Source organism: Drosophila obscura, unplaced genomic scaffold (assembly GCF_018151105.1).
Source record: "Drosophila obscura isolate BZ-5 IFL unplaced genomic scaffold, ASM1815110v1 contig_186, whole genome shotgun sequence".
NCBI lineage: Eukaryota > Metazoa > Arthropoda > Insecta > Diptera > Drosophilidae > Drosophila > Drosophila obscura.
The window spans coordinates 6608441-6624562 of NW_024542774.1; the positions used below are offsets into that span (position 1 = coordinate 6608441).

General features: G+C 44.4%; 3 protein-coding genes across 3 annotated transcripts; all 3 read left to right on the top strand.

Annotated features, from left to right (window-relative positions):
* Nucleotides 1–869: 869 nt before the first annotated feature.
* LOC111074067 (putative gustatory receptor 59d) lies at nucleotides 870–2111 on the top strand. Its single transcript, XM_022366699.2, has 2 exons — nucleotides 870–1898; nucleotides 1959–2111. The coding sequence occupies exons 1-2, from the start codon at nucleotides 870–872 to the stop codon at nucleotides 2109–2111; spliced, it is 1182 nt and encodes a 393-aa protein (XP_022222391.2).
* Nucleotides 2112–2257: 146 nt separating this feature from the next.
* Nucleotides 2258–3492, top strand: LOC111074046 (putative gustatory receptor 59c). The gene is made up of 2 exons (XM_041593177.1): nucleotides 2258–3283; nucleotides 3340–3492. Exons 1-2 carry the CDS (start codon nucleotides 2258–2260, stop codon nucleotides 3490–3492), a joined length of 1179 nt encoding a protein of 392 aa, XP_041449111.1.
* A 7875-nt stretch (nucleotides 3493–11367) lies between these two features.
* On the top strand, nucleotides 11368–15462 carry LOC111074048 (paired mesoderm homeobox protein 2A). The gene is made up of 3 exons (XM_022366671.2): nucleotides 11368–11888; nucleotides 14551–14744; nucleotides 14949–15462. Exons 1-3 carry the CDS (start codon nucleotides 11621–11623, stop codon nucleotides 15285–15287), a joined length of 801 nt encoding a protein of 266 aa, XP_022222363.2. The 5' UTR covers nucleotides 11368–11620; the 3' UTR covers nucleotides 15288–15462.
* Nucleotides 15463–16122: the final 660 nt, after the last annotated feature.

Consider the following 16122-nt stretch of genomic DNA (forward strand, 5'->3'; position numbering starts at 1 on the left):
TGCTTTCGATGATATTTAAAGCCAGACACTGACACTGAGCGTCACTTGCATTTTTGGTTGGATGGCTCTTCGCACTTGGGCAAGACTCTTGAGACATCGCTGACATCAGCCACAGATGATGACCTGAGGGGCTTGCTCTCGCTTTCTTACGCTGTGTTTGACATGCACTTGAGAACGGGGAGTGACGAGTGCATGTCGAAGTTTCAGTTTCAGTTATGTATGCCTTTTAGAGGGTTATACCTATACCTCGCTGCTGTGCTGCTATGCTGCTAAAAATAAGTGTTGAGTAAACATTCTACGGGCATAGAATTTCGCTGGTGCAACATCAGCAGCATCCTCCCTATCCTCCCTCCCTATATCGTTGCTGACATCTTTGTCCTCTCGAAACAGGGCCATGTTTATCAAGCTATGTACTGTGGAATCAAACTGCAAACAAGAAGGCACCACAAGATGTTTAACACTCTGCACAGACATTCGCCCAGAGGGTAGGTCATGTGGGTACCACAATCCATTTGGGGTTGGGACAGTGCCATAGGGGGGAGTATAATGGAACCTATGGAAAAATAGTTTTTCAATGAAATGATATGCTGTCACGAAGTTGTCCTTATTTATTTTGTATGACTATAGCGTCGCATCGGGGCTACAATCATTACACCCAGATAAGCGTCTCCATTTGCCCAGCTACGCGTACTATCCAATGGATACCCCTAGGGCCGAGGCCTAAACTCATTCAATAAATTGACTGATTCCAGATAGTCAGCTTTCATCAGTTCCCCCTAATGCATCACAGCCAAACATCAGTTCATTAGGCTCCGCGCAAAAGGTCAGTGCCAGTCCCAACAAAACCAATTGCTTTTTAGTGTTTCGCAATGCCTGACATGGTGAAATGGTTTGTGCGCATCAGCTACGTGTATGGACGCCTAACCGGTATTCTCAACTTTGAGATCGATTTAAAGACGGGTAGAACGCGGATCACTAGAAAAGCCACCATCTATTCAGCATGTGCAAACGTGTGCTTGATGTCCTTACTGGCGCACCACTTTTGGCGAAGCAATGGCATGGCAGCGCTGTGGTCAAATGTCAGTTCGCTGCATGAAAGTGTCTTCATGCTTGTCTCTTGGATGCGCGTCTCCTGTGCGTTAGCGGCCATGGCAAGTCGCTGGCATCATCGTCGTCGGTACATGCGACTCATCAGCTCCTTTCGGTGCCTGTTCCTAAAGAATCCCGAGGTTATGCGGCTCTGTCGCCGTGGCTTCGTCTGCAAATGCTGTTTGGCCATTGTGGCCGAGAGCATGCAATTTCTGTTGGCCATCTTGATGATGTGGGATAAGCGGACGTTCTCATTGCTCCTTGGCATCTGGGGTGTGATGACCGTGACAGCAATCATCAATGTAATTATTACACAGTATTTCTTTGCCCTGGGGAATGCGCGGGGCCACTACATACTCATCAATCGGAAGCTTCGAGAGGTGCTCGCCGAGGCCCAGTCCCTGGGGCCCAAGCGTAACCGTCGAAACGGGGTCTTTGTCACGAAATGCTGCTTCCTGGCCGATCGATTGGATGAAATCGCCCAAACCCAATCCGAATTACAGGCGCTGATCGAGCGCATGTCGAAGATCTATGAGCTACAGGTCCTATGCCTGTGCATCACCTATTACCTGACCTCCGTGGCAAACGGCTACATATTGTTTAGCATCTACAAGTACAAAAACATGACACAGAACTGGTCCAAGCTGGGATTGCTGGCGGGCGCTGTTTTCTTTGTTTTTTACTACGCCGATTGCTTAATAAACGCCTACAATGTCTTCTACCTGGTGGAAGCCCATCAGGAGATGCACAAGCTTCTGGATCAGCGAAATCTCTTTCGGTGGGGTCTGGACGAGCGACTGGAGTCAGCTGTAAGTCCAGCCTTGAGTGCTGACACTAACCATCCTGTCCTGACCTTCGTTTGCTTTCAGTTTGATAGCTTCGAGCTGAGCCTGGCCCGAAAACCACTGAATCTTCAATGTTTTGGCCTCTTTCAATTGAATCGCTCCTCTGCATATGACGTGGGCAGTTCCATATTAATCAACTCTGTACTTCTCATCCAATACGATATGCAGAACTATTGAATAAACCATTTGTGTGCCCTCTGATGCAATTAATCGTCAGCCCATTATCCTGCACCCCTAGGGCATATGGGCATGGTATTGATTAGACTGCCTGCCAGGCCGCCATAGCTGTGACTCCTCCATCGAGTCGCCGTTAGTTGTGCGATATGGCTGACATCGTTTGGATAGTTCAGCGCTTTGTCTACCTCTATGGTCGAATCGTGGGAGTGTTCAACTTTGAAGTGGACTCTCGAACAGGCCGAGCGATGATTACCCGCAGGGCCACGATCCAGGCGCTGGTGCACAATATCTGTCTGATTGGTCTGCTGTTGTTCCAGCTCCTTCACGACGGTACATTATTGGCCCTGAACAGGGCCAAACACCTGGAGGAGTACGTGTTCCTGCTGGTGACTGCGGTGCGCCAATGGGCAGTTCTGTTCACGTTGGTCAGTCGATGGCGATACCGAAGCGAAATTCTGCGCATTTGGAATCGATTAGCCCGTACGATTCAAGAGAGGCCTGAAATGATACCGCTATATCGTCGTGAGATATTGCTTAAGTTTATATTCACCTTCATGTCGGACTCTATGCACATGATATTGGACCTGGGCGCGCTTCGCCAGAAGCTCAGTCCGGCTCTGGCCTTCAAGTTGATGGTCTGGTGCATGTACACATCCATATTCAATATGATCGTGGCCCAGTATTTCATAGCCATGCTGCAAGTCAAGGCTCACTATACAATGATTAAGCGGGAACTCCGTGAGCTGATGAGGGAGACCCAGACCCTCTGTGGCAGCACCAAACGTCGGGGCGGAGTGTTTATGACCAGATGCTGCGACTTGTCCGATCGGCTGGACAGGATAGCAGAGACACAGTCCGAGCTGAAGGCCCTGGTCGAAAGCATGTCGCAGATATTCCAGATACAGAGCTTCAGCATGACCATCGTCTACTATCTCTCCACCATGGGCACCATTTACTTCGCCTTCTGCACGCTTAGGTACAACACCTCCGGACTGGGCGCCACAAACTGGGGACTGCTGCTGATCGTCGTCTCCACCGTCTTCTTCTATGCGGACAACTTCATGACTATCTTTATTGGATTCACTGTACAGGATTCCAATGCAGAGATAATGAAAATACTGGAGGAGCGGACACTGTTTGGCGAGGAATTGGATGAACGCCTGGAGGCCTCGGTGGGTTTTTGGTTTTTTATCTGAAATTAACCTTAAAATGTAATTTCCCTTTGCAGTTTGAGAGCTTCCAACTGCAGCTGGCACAAGATCCTCTAGAATTCTCTGTTATGGGTCTCTTTAAGATGGAACGAGGCCGCGTTATGGCCATTTCAAACTCTCTTATAACCCATTCCATTCTACTGATTCAATGGGAACTGCAGAACAATTAAATCCTGCTAAAATCAAAACGTAAAATGGGATAGTTCGATGTTCGCACAATGTATGAGAGTGGAAGGAACGAATGTCCACTTCTGGGCTGGGCACTTTATCTGCATTTGAGAGAGTGATTGCACCAATGGAATGTGTAATTGTGGCCAAAGCAAAACCGATGGGATAATGGTCGTTTCATGCACTGCCCGAGGGGACAGATATCGGTCTCGCAGTAGTGGGTAATGGAAATTGGCTGGCCGGGGTTCCTTTGTATCGCCAATTGCCAGGCATTTATAAGTCGCCTGGAAACTTCGCCACAACTAGAACGATTCGACAGACAGTGACAAATCCAGTGACAGCATCAATGCTTTGTCGCAAGACGGGCAAAATAAACGAGCTTCCATTCAATTTGCCCTCGCAGTCCCATCCGCTTAGCATAAGTCGCAATTTAATCCGTCTCCCGACAGCCGGGGCACAATATGCAGCGCCAACATCGGGACAGGCAGCAAGAGAACGAGATGGACAGACAGACAGACAGACAGACAGACACATAGTCAGATACATAGATGGAGAAACGGATGGAACTAGAGCCATTTTAGCATAATGCATTGCCAGTTGCTGCTGCTGCTGCTGCTGCTACTCCTCTCCAAGCTCTCGACAGCTAAAACTAACAGCATCGGAGAGGAAACACTTGATGTGGGAATGCGAATGGAAATGGGAAATGGGAAGGATGGTTAGGTTAACAATGAAACATTCTTAGCATCAATGGAGTTTATCGATTGAACAGGAATCAAATTGGCATATTGCATGCACAGAATGCACAGAAGATGGCTGTGGCAATTGAAGTACATACAAATATATATATGTAGATAAATATATGCTTCAAATGGGTTTTATTCCATTAAGATATGTATGTAGACAGATCTTTTGGATATCCCCAGAATACAAGAGCTCCTTATTATACGCTCCTTCTGCTTCGAGGATATAAAAACCAAATCTTAGGACTGCTCAAATGTGGCCTCCAATGCAGATAATTTCGTAAAAAAAAGAAAGAAAGAAAAAAAATAACATTTTCGCGGCTCAGAGGAATCTGTATCCCGCCACAGCTAACACAATTCTCGGCTAACCATAACTTACAAAATATGCAAAGGAGGAGAGGCTCAAAAATTCATAGGAAATCCCACAGCAGCAGAGCACAGAGACAGCAGCAGCACCAGCACCAGCAGCAAAAGCAGCAGCGGAACAGCACGAAAAAATGAAAATTAAATTGAATTTTCAAACGCCACGCTCATAAATCCAAATGCCAACGCAAACGGAAATGCAGCCGAAAAAGGAAAAAATTTTGTAGTTTACTTTTGCCGCAGGCCAGGCCAGGCCCCAGTTACCAGCTTCCACAGCAGCGAAATTGTGCTCAAACATACTCGGAATCATAAATATTTGATTTTCTTACATTTTTACAACATCTCTCGGCGATGTCGGATGTCTGTCTGGCAGCAGAATCTGTGGCTGGGTCTCGGGCAAAATTGATAAGTTTTCAATGATTACGCTGCGAGATTGATATAATTTGTGTGCAATTTCGCAGCAATTGGCAAATGTCGCGTACGTGAGCCATAAGATGACATTTCGTTTGCCTTGAGACGAACTAAATTGACAATCAGAATTAAACTGGGAAATATTAAGTTTTCAGCGAAAAATATTTGATACCAGCCCCTCCACCGCATTTTCAAATAAAAAAGAATGTACATGAGCTATCCCTCAGAGTGCTCAAAACTAACTTTCGTAAGGGTTTTATCAAGAGGCTCAAGGTTAGTTCTTAATCTGTAATGATGTGCTCTATAAGGTGAGTAGGATTTCGCCACTTGGATGGGTTTTGAGCTCATGTGCTCATATGTTCTCACATGTTACGGGTCTCGTAAACACTCTTTATGGACTTTAAAATTTATGCTTTGTGTACACACTGCTGGTTGGATGCTTTCCTCGTACATTAATCGTATGCACTGTACTCGTATTTGTGGATATGTTGCGGTCTTTTTTGTTTTTGGCGTGTGAACTGCATTTTATGAATTTTTTATGGCTTTTAATGTACAGTGTACACTGTACACACACCTGGCGCCATCTAACGCTCACTTCGGGCAGCCCAACGACACTTGGGCGCATGGACATTCAGGGCAGGGACGGTGGTATTACGTATGGGCCATAAAAAGCAACAAGAAGATATAGGGAAAGAACAACACACCTTTTATATGGTCGCCCATAAAGCTGTGCGCCCCGAAATCTGCTCACGCTTCTGGACCGTATTTCATCTCGACCTGCTCTAATCCATCGCCGTGTGGCTTTTCGCCAAGGTATCCAAGGAATCCCTTGCATGAAATACGAGGTATCCCAAGGATCGCAGCAAAAAACTTTTCCCTTGATTTATGTCCTTCACTCTGTGTGTAACTTCGGGCTATGAGCAGCACACCCACTCATTAATTTTTGGGCCTGCATCCAGCGGAGTCGGTTATTGTGCGAGTACATGTATGGATGGCTTCATTCTGAACGGAGCTCGAAGTGAATTTTAAAATAATGAGCCTGTCTGCCTCTGTCCACTACAACTGGTGGTCGCAATCTTATTTATCAATGTGACAGCTGCACTGGCAATGCAGCTCTGAAGTGCAACTCAGCCGTGTGACGGGGCAGGACGGAGTCCACGGAAGAGATAAGCACAGATCCATTCATATTTTCATGGAATACCCTTCAAGAATAAGATTATTCTTTGATATTCGGATGAGTGTTGCGCAGACCAATATTTGAAGAGACTTCAAATCTTCTTCCTTTTTAGAAGTTCAACCATGATTTTTTCCAAAGACCTGCCTTTTCTTTAGAAGAAATAATAGCTTTACCTTCAAAAGAATCTATATCTGAGAGCTTCACGCCATTTTATACATTACGGTAATTCCATTTCCAGCCTTTGCTACGACACTTCTCCCTGCAAAACTTGGACCAAATCAAATGAAATGGATTGATTTAAGGCCTAACACAGCTAACATGTTTGCAAGGACAACAGTGACATCCACTAATGGGGCAGAGGGATAGAGAGATTGGTATGGCAACGGAATCACTTTCGCTGTTTTGTTTTGTTTTGTTTTCAATTTCCATTCGAGTTCGTTTGCCGAACTCCGTCCTTTTTGTCGTTGTGATAAGGCACTGGAAGCTCTAATTGCATCTGATTGCAGTGACAGTTTTTCCTACCAACTGACAGCTGCAGAAGACGGATGCAGAGGACGATGAGCAGCCCGTTCTGGGCTGGGCTGGGCTGGCTCTGAGTACCCGTACATCCGTTTCGCATCCGTTGATTTTCAATTCGCGTAATTTCTTTCTTGCTTGTTTGCTTGGAAGCACTGCAGAAGCACAGTGCAATGCTCATCCGGGTAAAATCGTGAGTGAAATTTAAATGGCGCTGACTGTGCAACTCACTGAGCGACAACTGTACAACGATAATACAATACAGCGGAGTGCTCGATTGAAAATGTTCAATCAACAAAATGTCATTTCTCACGAACAATTTGTCGAAAGTGATTCGCAAGAAATTATTGAAATTCGATGAGAGCTTATACGCGTACAGGAAACATCATTAAGACTGTTCCATTATGGTACATATTTCGACAACAGTTTTCATTCCTCGAAAATTAAAACAATTCTTTTTACTGCTTTACCTTTTAAGCTCGTTGCGCTGGCATCCAATTAGAGGTCTACGAAGCAATCCATTTTTCAGTTGCAAGCAATTTTTACCCATAAATTCGGGCCGAACGGAAGCGCACAGCACGTATGGATAATGTGGCAGAAGGAGGGCGGGGCATGTGGTTTAGTGACCACATTTTGTGGTATTTTTCGTCTTCTGTGGTTGGTTTTTTGATCCCTCTATCACACTCACTCTCTCTCTCTCTATGCTGCTGCATGCAACACGATAACATGATTACAATTCCTAGCACAAAGTTCATACCAACTGATGAACGAACACAGATACGAATCGGCAAGGTCCTGGAGGCATTCACTAGGACGAACGACCGAAAATACTAATTTAAATGCATTAAGCAGATGAAAAGTTGGGCAAACGAACGCAATGGCCCAGCCGAACAATTGGCAAACCATTTCGGGGCCAGTAATCTGTTTCAATCACAGCTGAATAAATATTCAATGGAGAGGCCGAGAAGTGAGTGAAGTGTGGACCAGAGAACAGAACAAAATTTCAATGTTTGGCATAAAAAAATGCATGAATTATGCAAACCATTTAAGAGGGAAACAAGAAGTAAAAATCGAAAATTACTCAACATTTTGGCGTTAGTCAAAGCTTTGAAAAATTGATGCCGCAAACTGACCCGACTTCCTTGCTGGGCATACGTTCTATGTTCGTCTTTGTGTAAGTGTCTAAATGGACATCTGACCGGGAATGCGGCCTGGAGGAGGGGAGGCCCGAAGCTCTCTCAACAAGGCTTTAAAAACTTGGCCCTTCTCCTGGCCACCCGACGCCACTTGCTACTCTGGGGTATAAGATATTCATGCATTTTGTATGGTGGCAGAGAGAAAAAATCGGAAGCTAGGGAAGCAGAAAGTGCACGTTACCAGGCCTATGTCATATTAAAAGTCAAGAAGCTTTTGCGTGCCGTAATTAATGTAAATCCCCCTTTACATTGCCATACCCTACCGACCGATTTTCAGCTCGGGAGTGACAAGTTGGTTGAAAAGTTTATAACGGGCAGCACAGCCATAATTATTTTTAGCTTTAGTTCCGATTCCAGTCCTCAAACTTTAGCACTGAGATAAATATTTTAGTATTTATATTGTGTCCGCCAGATAGTTGTCCCGAATAATAAACTATCATTAGAAGAACGAAAATCACCTAAGGGGTAACAAATCCTTAGATTAGAATACAAAACAATATTGAACCTCCGAACAGTACTCGCTACTAGGTATCACAATAGTCCACACCATTCAGCCTGCCATTCGGTGCTGCCCACCACAGAGCGCCTGTCAACCTTCTTCTCCTGTATGCACCCTGTAATTGATTTTCTGTTTACGCAATGGCCCTAAAAATTGGGCCGTGGGCAGCCGAAAATGTGTAGTAGGCGTGGCAAATCAGGCAAAAGTTACGCCTGTCTAATGCTTCCTGTTCTTTCTTTATATTATATTTCATTTGCCGTCAACTGTTGTGCCTGCTGATACCCACAGACATTCGTGGACGTCACACGACAAAACTAAGAACTAAAAGCATAATTGATAGATACCCTGTAAATGCTAGAGTTATTTCACCAGCGGCTCAAATTAAATGACTGAGATTAGTCAAACTTTGAAAATACTCTGAATACTTTAGCTATTTCAGTCGATTTCCTTTATTTCAACATGACCTGCTACGCTCGACCCTCTAGTGGGTACCACAAAAGTTCCCATACTATATACAACTTTTGTGATATTTTTGCCGGGCGGAAAGGAAGAGCGACGAGACTGAAGCTCAGAGAGAGCGACTTCTCCAGAGGGGCAGGAAGTCCGACAGAGCGGGGCACATGCCAACACTTGTTTTCTGTTAAGTGATTTAGGCAAAACTTTTGCACCCCTTGTAGCCCTTTGCGGAGCAACGCCCCCGCCCCAGCCCTCTCTCTGATACTGTCAGAGAGCGTGTGCCATTCGTGTCTGGCATTTTGGGCTTAGACGACACCCTTGACACAGACGAGGGACAGGGACAGGGACAGGAACAGGGACTGGGATGCATGACGGTGCTGTAGCTCTTTGATATTCCAATGGCTGGTTGTGCGGTTCGGTTCCGGTTCGACGTCGGTTTGGTAATATTCTGAAATACATCGGAAATGTTTTACAAAACTTTCGCGATGGCAGCAACAAAAAGAACAACATTTTAAACGGTTGCCACATAATCGCCGTCAAGTGAAATTCATTTTCTCGACAAACAACATGAACTTCAAAGGAACTTTGGCAAATCTCCTGCACTCAGAGCTGCTCAAAGGAAATTGAAATTGTTAAATGTGTGCTGGCAACTAGGAGAGCTGTCAGTCTGGTTAAGCCAATCTCATGAATGATGTACGACTGATGTACTATAGGTTGCAATTGCCTGAAAATATGGCAGTACACCAAACCATCAATGCCACATATGTATATACATATATGTATGTACTTACATATTTATCACATAATAATCGACATTACCTGAGCTCATCCTGGTCCCACTACGAGCCTGACAAGTTTAGTTACTTTCCCGCTATCTGACAACATTAAAACTGTCTCCTCAAATTCTGACTTGCCAGAAGAATTTCACCGGCAGAAAGTTTGCCCGGGTAACCATATTACACGGATAACACCCGCAGAACACCAGCACCACGCGAGAAATGCTTCGTGACAAAGAATTCCAACGAAAAGCGAAAGAATAAAGTGGTAGCAGAGCAGCAGTGCAGCAACTGCAAAGCGAGGGAAAATTGAGCCAGGGAAGAAAAACGTTTGCGGGTTACATAGAGTAAAGCGTAGCGAGTAGAGAAAACTTTGAAGTTTTATTAAAAATACACGCCGCAACATTCCTCAAGAACTTTTCGCACACGAAAACGTGAGATAATTTAGTAGAAGCGAACCGGACGAGTCTGAGTCCTGCTCCTGCTTCTGCTCCTGCTGCTGTAGCAGGTGGGGAACATAGCCGAAAACCAGCAGCGAAGTGTCAAGTAGTTTGGTTAAACTTTTGTGACAGCTCAATTTGGAAAGGAAAATGTATGTAAGCATTTTCTCCAAGCCCAACTAAAGTGAGAGTACGCCAACAATATTAGAATATTAATAGCGTGCTTATGCCTGGTCGACTAATGAGCATGAGTTTGGGTTTTTTTTTTGGGTAGTTGCGGGTTTAGTTAGGTCTAGAATAAAACCTTGTCATGAAAATAGTGGATTAAAGTCATACATTTTTCGTGATGGCATAGTTAAGGTCACAAACATTTGGAAAATTAACCAAACTGATTGGAATCATGACATGTATGTTTTAGAGCTCAATCCATGGTACATATTTATATTGAATATGCGTACATACGAGTACACCGCCATCGATAACTGGAAGCAAACAGATTGATTGACAGAAACGCAAAACCCGATGGAGACACCTATCGAGGTATAGACAACACGCAGCTGAACAATCCCAAGGATCCAGAGACATGCACTTAGCTAAGCAGTTCCATCCTGCCTTCCGACTGTCAGCATGGCATCCTTATCCATCCACTCGCCTCGGGCAAAATTAACAACATGTTGTGGTTATGGAAATTAGCTCTGGAAAGATGACAAACATTGTGCGTGCCAAGATTTATGCCCTGTTGTTGCACAAACTACTTCAGATGCACATCCTGTGCTCCTGAATGAGGGCACCAGAACCCGCACCAGCACCCGCACCAGCACCAGCACCAGCACCGAAACTGAAACTGGAGCAACGCCACAACACATGGTCGGTCGGTCGGTGGCTGTGTTGACAGCCAGGACAATGGGAGCTGTGTGGACAAACCCTTCGGCTAATTGGTATTTATTGCTACTTAAATGCCCAAAACTTGTTGCTACTTTTCACCTCGTATTTCAAACAATTTTCCACATACTCGTGCATCATACACCACCGACGATGCACCGGCAACGCCCCCAAAATGTCGGATACGCAATGGAAGAGAGCGAAAGGCAAGACACATCGACCAATGGTAGATCTGTGGCGGCTATAATTAGGCGCAGTCAGAACGAGAGCAAAGATCTAGCAGACATATGTTTCGTGTTCTTAAGATCTTGGGATCGTTGGATCGTTGAGCGAGGCCAGGCAAGGCGAGCGCACACTCTTTCGATTTTGAGGCTAATTTCAGTGGGCACACGACTTTGGCACGGTTTAGTATCGTCGCGACAATTATCGTAATTAACTCGTTTATGTGTTGTGTGCTAATCCAATTACCAAGTTCGCGCAGGATGCCCCCAATCTTGGCGAGCGCAAATACAGGAATTTAATTCAATCATCGCTCAATTGGCTCTGACAACTGAAGAATTCAGTTTGACCTTAAAATTCAATTGAATTCCCCTAACCAATATCAATCTGCAATTAGTCGAAAGTGTTTCTGCAAATTGATTGAAAAGTGAAAGTCCGAATTCCATTCGTTAGCCATGTTGAACTATCAGCCACAATTGCACTCGCTGCCCGTCGGCACAAACAGCAATTTCTACTACGGCCCGACGGGATCACATGCCCTGACATCCGCCGGTGAATCCTATCCATCGCACAATCTCGATGCTGAGGACAAACTCCACGACCGCGCTGGCACTGCCAGGGATCTGGACAAAATGCATCGATTCTCGGTGGATAATCTCATCGAACTGAAGCACGATGCCTATGCCAAGGGCAAGCTTTCCATGGAAATCAGTAACAATTACGGTGAGTCGAAGTTCTATATTGAGTTTCGGATACATAAAAGATCGGTGAAAGAAGTTCTGGTCATCTTTGTGTAATCTGCTTTTCAATAAAATAAATCTCTTGAGCTTATCTTTGTAAAATTTCTCCAGACGTAAACTCTGCGGGACTTCCACATAATGCACCTTAAACCGATTCATAGTTATGTTCGTTAAACTTTAAGTGGATGACATTTGCCACAATTCCCTCATGTTACCTATATATCTATGTAGATATGTGTGTGGCAAAGGTGTTTGCCGCAGAAATCCAGGCAGGTATTCTACTTGTGAGACTTAACGCGAGTGTTCGGCCTAATTCATAAATGATAAATTAATTTGCGCTGCCAGCTGAGAGGCTGTGACTTTATGACGTTAACCACACAAGTGCATAATCATAGCTACATATAAATGCATACATACATACATACATACATACATATATATCTTTATAAATATTCGTACTACTTGAATGTGTGGTTTTTTGGGCTGTGCTGTGCGTGCTGTGTGGACCACTCATGGATGACAATTAGGTGCCAGATGTGGGCGACATTTGCACATCTATGCCTCACAATGTCATCTTCATGCACTTTTTCAGCTGCGGTTGTGTGCACTCGTACACCTCCATGCAACCCACAATCAAAACTGTCAGCATATTGCCTGTTGTCATATTCAGCATGATATACACTGAAAACCTAGTGAAATTGCTCTTATGGAACACAAACTAAAAAAAAGCGCGAAACTCTTCCAATTTGTAACCAATTCTCATAAACTTTTTTCTTTCTTTTCCCTCACTCTGCTGGATGGTGTTCTCTTTCGTTTCTTTTTTGTTGTGGCAGAGGAAACATTTCCGAGCCGACAACACTTCAACATTGTCAACATGACAAAACGTAATCAAAGCTGACATGATATTCCCTCAGTGGCCGCATGCCTTTGAAGCGGTCCGAGGACGGATCCGGGTACGGGCAGGCTGTTCCCCTCCCACCGCACGACGGCAGTGGCAGCGGCAGCGGCCACGACTATAATTTCCAAGTGGAGCATATAAAACGCCAGGGCCCGATGTACCGATGTAACCATTCCCAGACGGAGCACGCACCCAGCGTTCTGTTCTGTTCGCTCTGCGTTTATTTTCGTCGCTCCATTGGATTTTAACATGATGCCGCTCTCATCCCTAGTTCAGTACCCCTCTCTCTACATACACATATGTAGTATATCTCCCAGGGAAATCTGATTGAGGTTTCCCTTTCGATTTGTTGGTTTTTTATTAAGCTGCAACTGTTTTTTATCGCTCGTTGGCAATTCAAATTAAAGATCTTCCTCCCATCGCTCACACTCCCCAGGGACATGGGTTGCTGCTGTGCATTTGTCTTTCGGTGGTTTTCACTTACTTGGTATGGTTTGGTTTGGTTCGGTGGAGTACTCCAGGCTGATCTACGATGCATTCCCAACTTTGTGGACAGCTTTGCTGACAAATTGAGACAAATGGCGTGGGTAGGAGCAGTACTCTGGATGTTGATGGGGACAGTCATGACGGTGGGCCACCCTGAAGCAAGAACAAGACCTGGCTGGCTACGAACTGGAAATCAGGAGAAATCAGCAGATTCGAAGAGAGTGAATAGATCCTAAGGTTTCCATAGATAGAAGAGAGTAAGGCCAAAGCATATACATATGTAGTATATGTAGTATATATTGTCCATGGAGACAAACGATTAATAAGCAATTATTATGAATTATCAATTTCTAAAATAGATCACTTCTATTGATTATCATTTCATTAACACTCTCTGGTCAGAAGAAAATGAATAGCCTTTAAAATCCGAATATATCCAACAATTTCAATTATCAAACGGAAAAATGTATGGCACATAAATAGTTTTCCATTATCTACAGCTTATATGTTAATTTTACTGTGCCAAATAATTATTCCTTTGAGGAATATGAACCGTTTCTGTATAAAGTCATGCCAGACGCTTGCATCGTGTGTCGGCGGCGCCTTGCCCAATTATAACCAGAATAGATTTTTTCAATAGAAAGAGAATTATATTTCGTAAAACGATTTCCAAAAGAAAGAAAATTCAATGGAAAATCAATTAACGGTAGCCCATAGAGAGCTAGAGAGCTAGAGAGCTCGCTTACGACCGCTTAATGTCACAATTTCACTTTAATTAATAGATCGTAAATTTGTTAGCTCTTGTTGGTTGGATTGTCGGGCAGGGACAGGCGCAGGGGCAGGAGACCAACGTGAAAATTAGTATACAGCTGTCCGCCGATGTCGTCAAAAGATATTTTATGGTTCATGCCATTTGTTTATGACCCCCACATCTCTCCCCATCCGACCATCCGCCCATCATTGCTATAGCTGCCCCCATGGCCGACAACGAACCCAGCACCCCCCAGCCAAAGGATCAAACGGAATGCAAAATTTTATGTGTTTTCGACAACCCATAAAAGTAACGAAATTTCTTGGCTGGGGCTGGGGCTGCTGCCAAATTAATTGATATCCGTTGGCACTTATCGATTATTTACGACGCGCCCCTGCATTCGTCCGTCCGTTAGCCGGATTTTGCATTCACCTCCAGCCCAAAACCCTAAACTAAATAAGAAAATTCATTCATTTAATGGCTTCTTGATTGCACTCCCTTCCGTTGCAGGCGGTGGCGGCCCCAGTGGTTGCACCAGCAATCTCTCGACGGGACACTCGAGGAAACCGCGACGGAATCGTACCACCTTCAGTTCTGCCCAGCTAACGGCCCTGGAGAAGGTGTTCGAGAGAACCCACTATCCGGATGCGTTTGTGCGCGAGGAGCTGGCCACCAAGGTGCATCTGAGCGAGGCACGAGTGCAGGTGAGAGAAACTGAAGAGAGCCCTAAGATTAGGCGACTTTTTAGCCATTTAGAGATTTGGCAATGCTATGGATAATGTCAAAGCCTAATAACCATTAGTAGACTATCAGACATCGCCATACTTTAAGTTTACTCTACCGATAGCCCCCCATCATTCATTGACTAGCTCTTTAGTACTAATAAAACTTTGAACACCTGCTTTTAGGTCTGGTTTCAGAATCGCCGTGCCAAATTCCGACGCAACGAACGTAGCGTGGGCGCCCGCCCGCTGCTGGACAATGCACCCCAACTGGTGCCAGCGCCCCTCAGCAATAACATGCACAAATATGCGAATTTGAGCCACCCACCGCCACCACCACCACCGCCCGGGGCATATGCCCTAAACTTTGCGCCGCTGGAGCTGCGCTCGTGCCAGAACTACACGAACTGCTACGCAGGATTCGGTGCGAATCCTTCGAACGGCAACGGAATGTGCTCCTTTTTTGGGGCCACCAACTATTGTGTGGCAGCCAACTATGCCAAGAATGCTTATCCGCCGCTGTGATGACGACAGCGATTACGATGGCAATGGCAGACGTTTAATGGGCCCCATGAGGTTACTTTGTGCACTCACATGTGTGTATTTCAATTAGCTAAATTGCATTAATGTTTAAAAATGTATTAAAAAATAACATATTCACCTACCTGACTAATATTTATATTTATACGATGCCAAATGAGATGTGACATACTGAAGAGAACTAAAATATACACATATAAAAGATTCTAAGAAACTGTTCGTTGATGTTTCCATTGGGGAATACTTTAAAGATATGAGTTTAGTTTTAATTAAGCTTTAGGAGCTGTTATGACTACTCCGGCTTAACCTCTCAATCCCTCGCGGAAATTCTGTTAATTGCAGGACACTTTAAAATTAATTATTCAGCAATTGTTATCGTCTATTATTGGCATTCCTTATTTATCGTGCATTAATATTGAATAGCCTGTTTCAAGCTTTAAGCACTCCACTTTAATTTGTACAGATATCCATATCATTCGTTGGTTTCAAGGCTACATTTTGACTGCACGCAATACCATCATCCTTTGTGCACTTTGGACGGAATTCCTCATCCTGTTGAGCTACAGGCAATTTACTCCTACTCAATATGCAAAAGTTTTCCATTTATTAAACTGTCAGTGGCGTATGTAATTGACATGGCTTATTTAATTATTTACTTAGTAATATGATTTAATTAAATATGTATATCCACAGGAACACACACACAAGACCGAGACCAACTCAAGGGTTATGTTCATATCTGTGTGTGTGTGTGTGTGTGTGTGTGCTTGTGATTTTTCACCCGCATGTGTTAATTTGTTTAATAAAACTTAATTAAAGT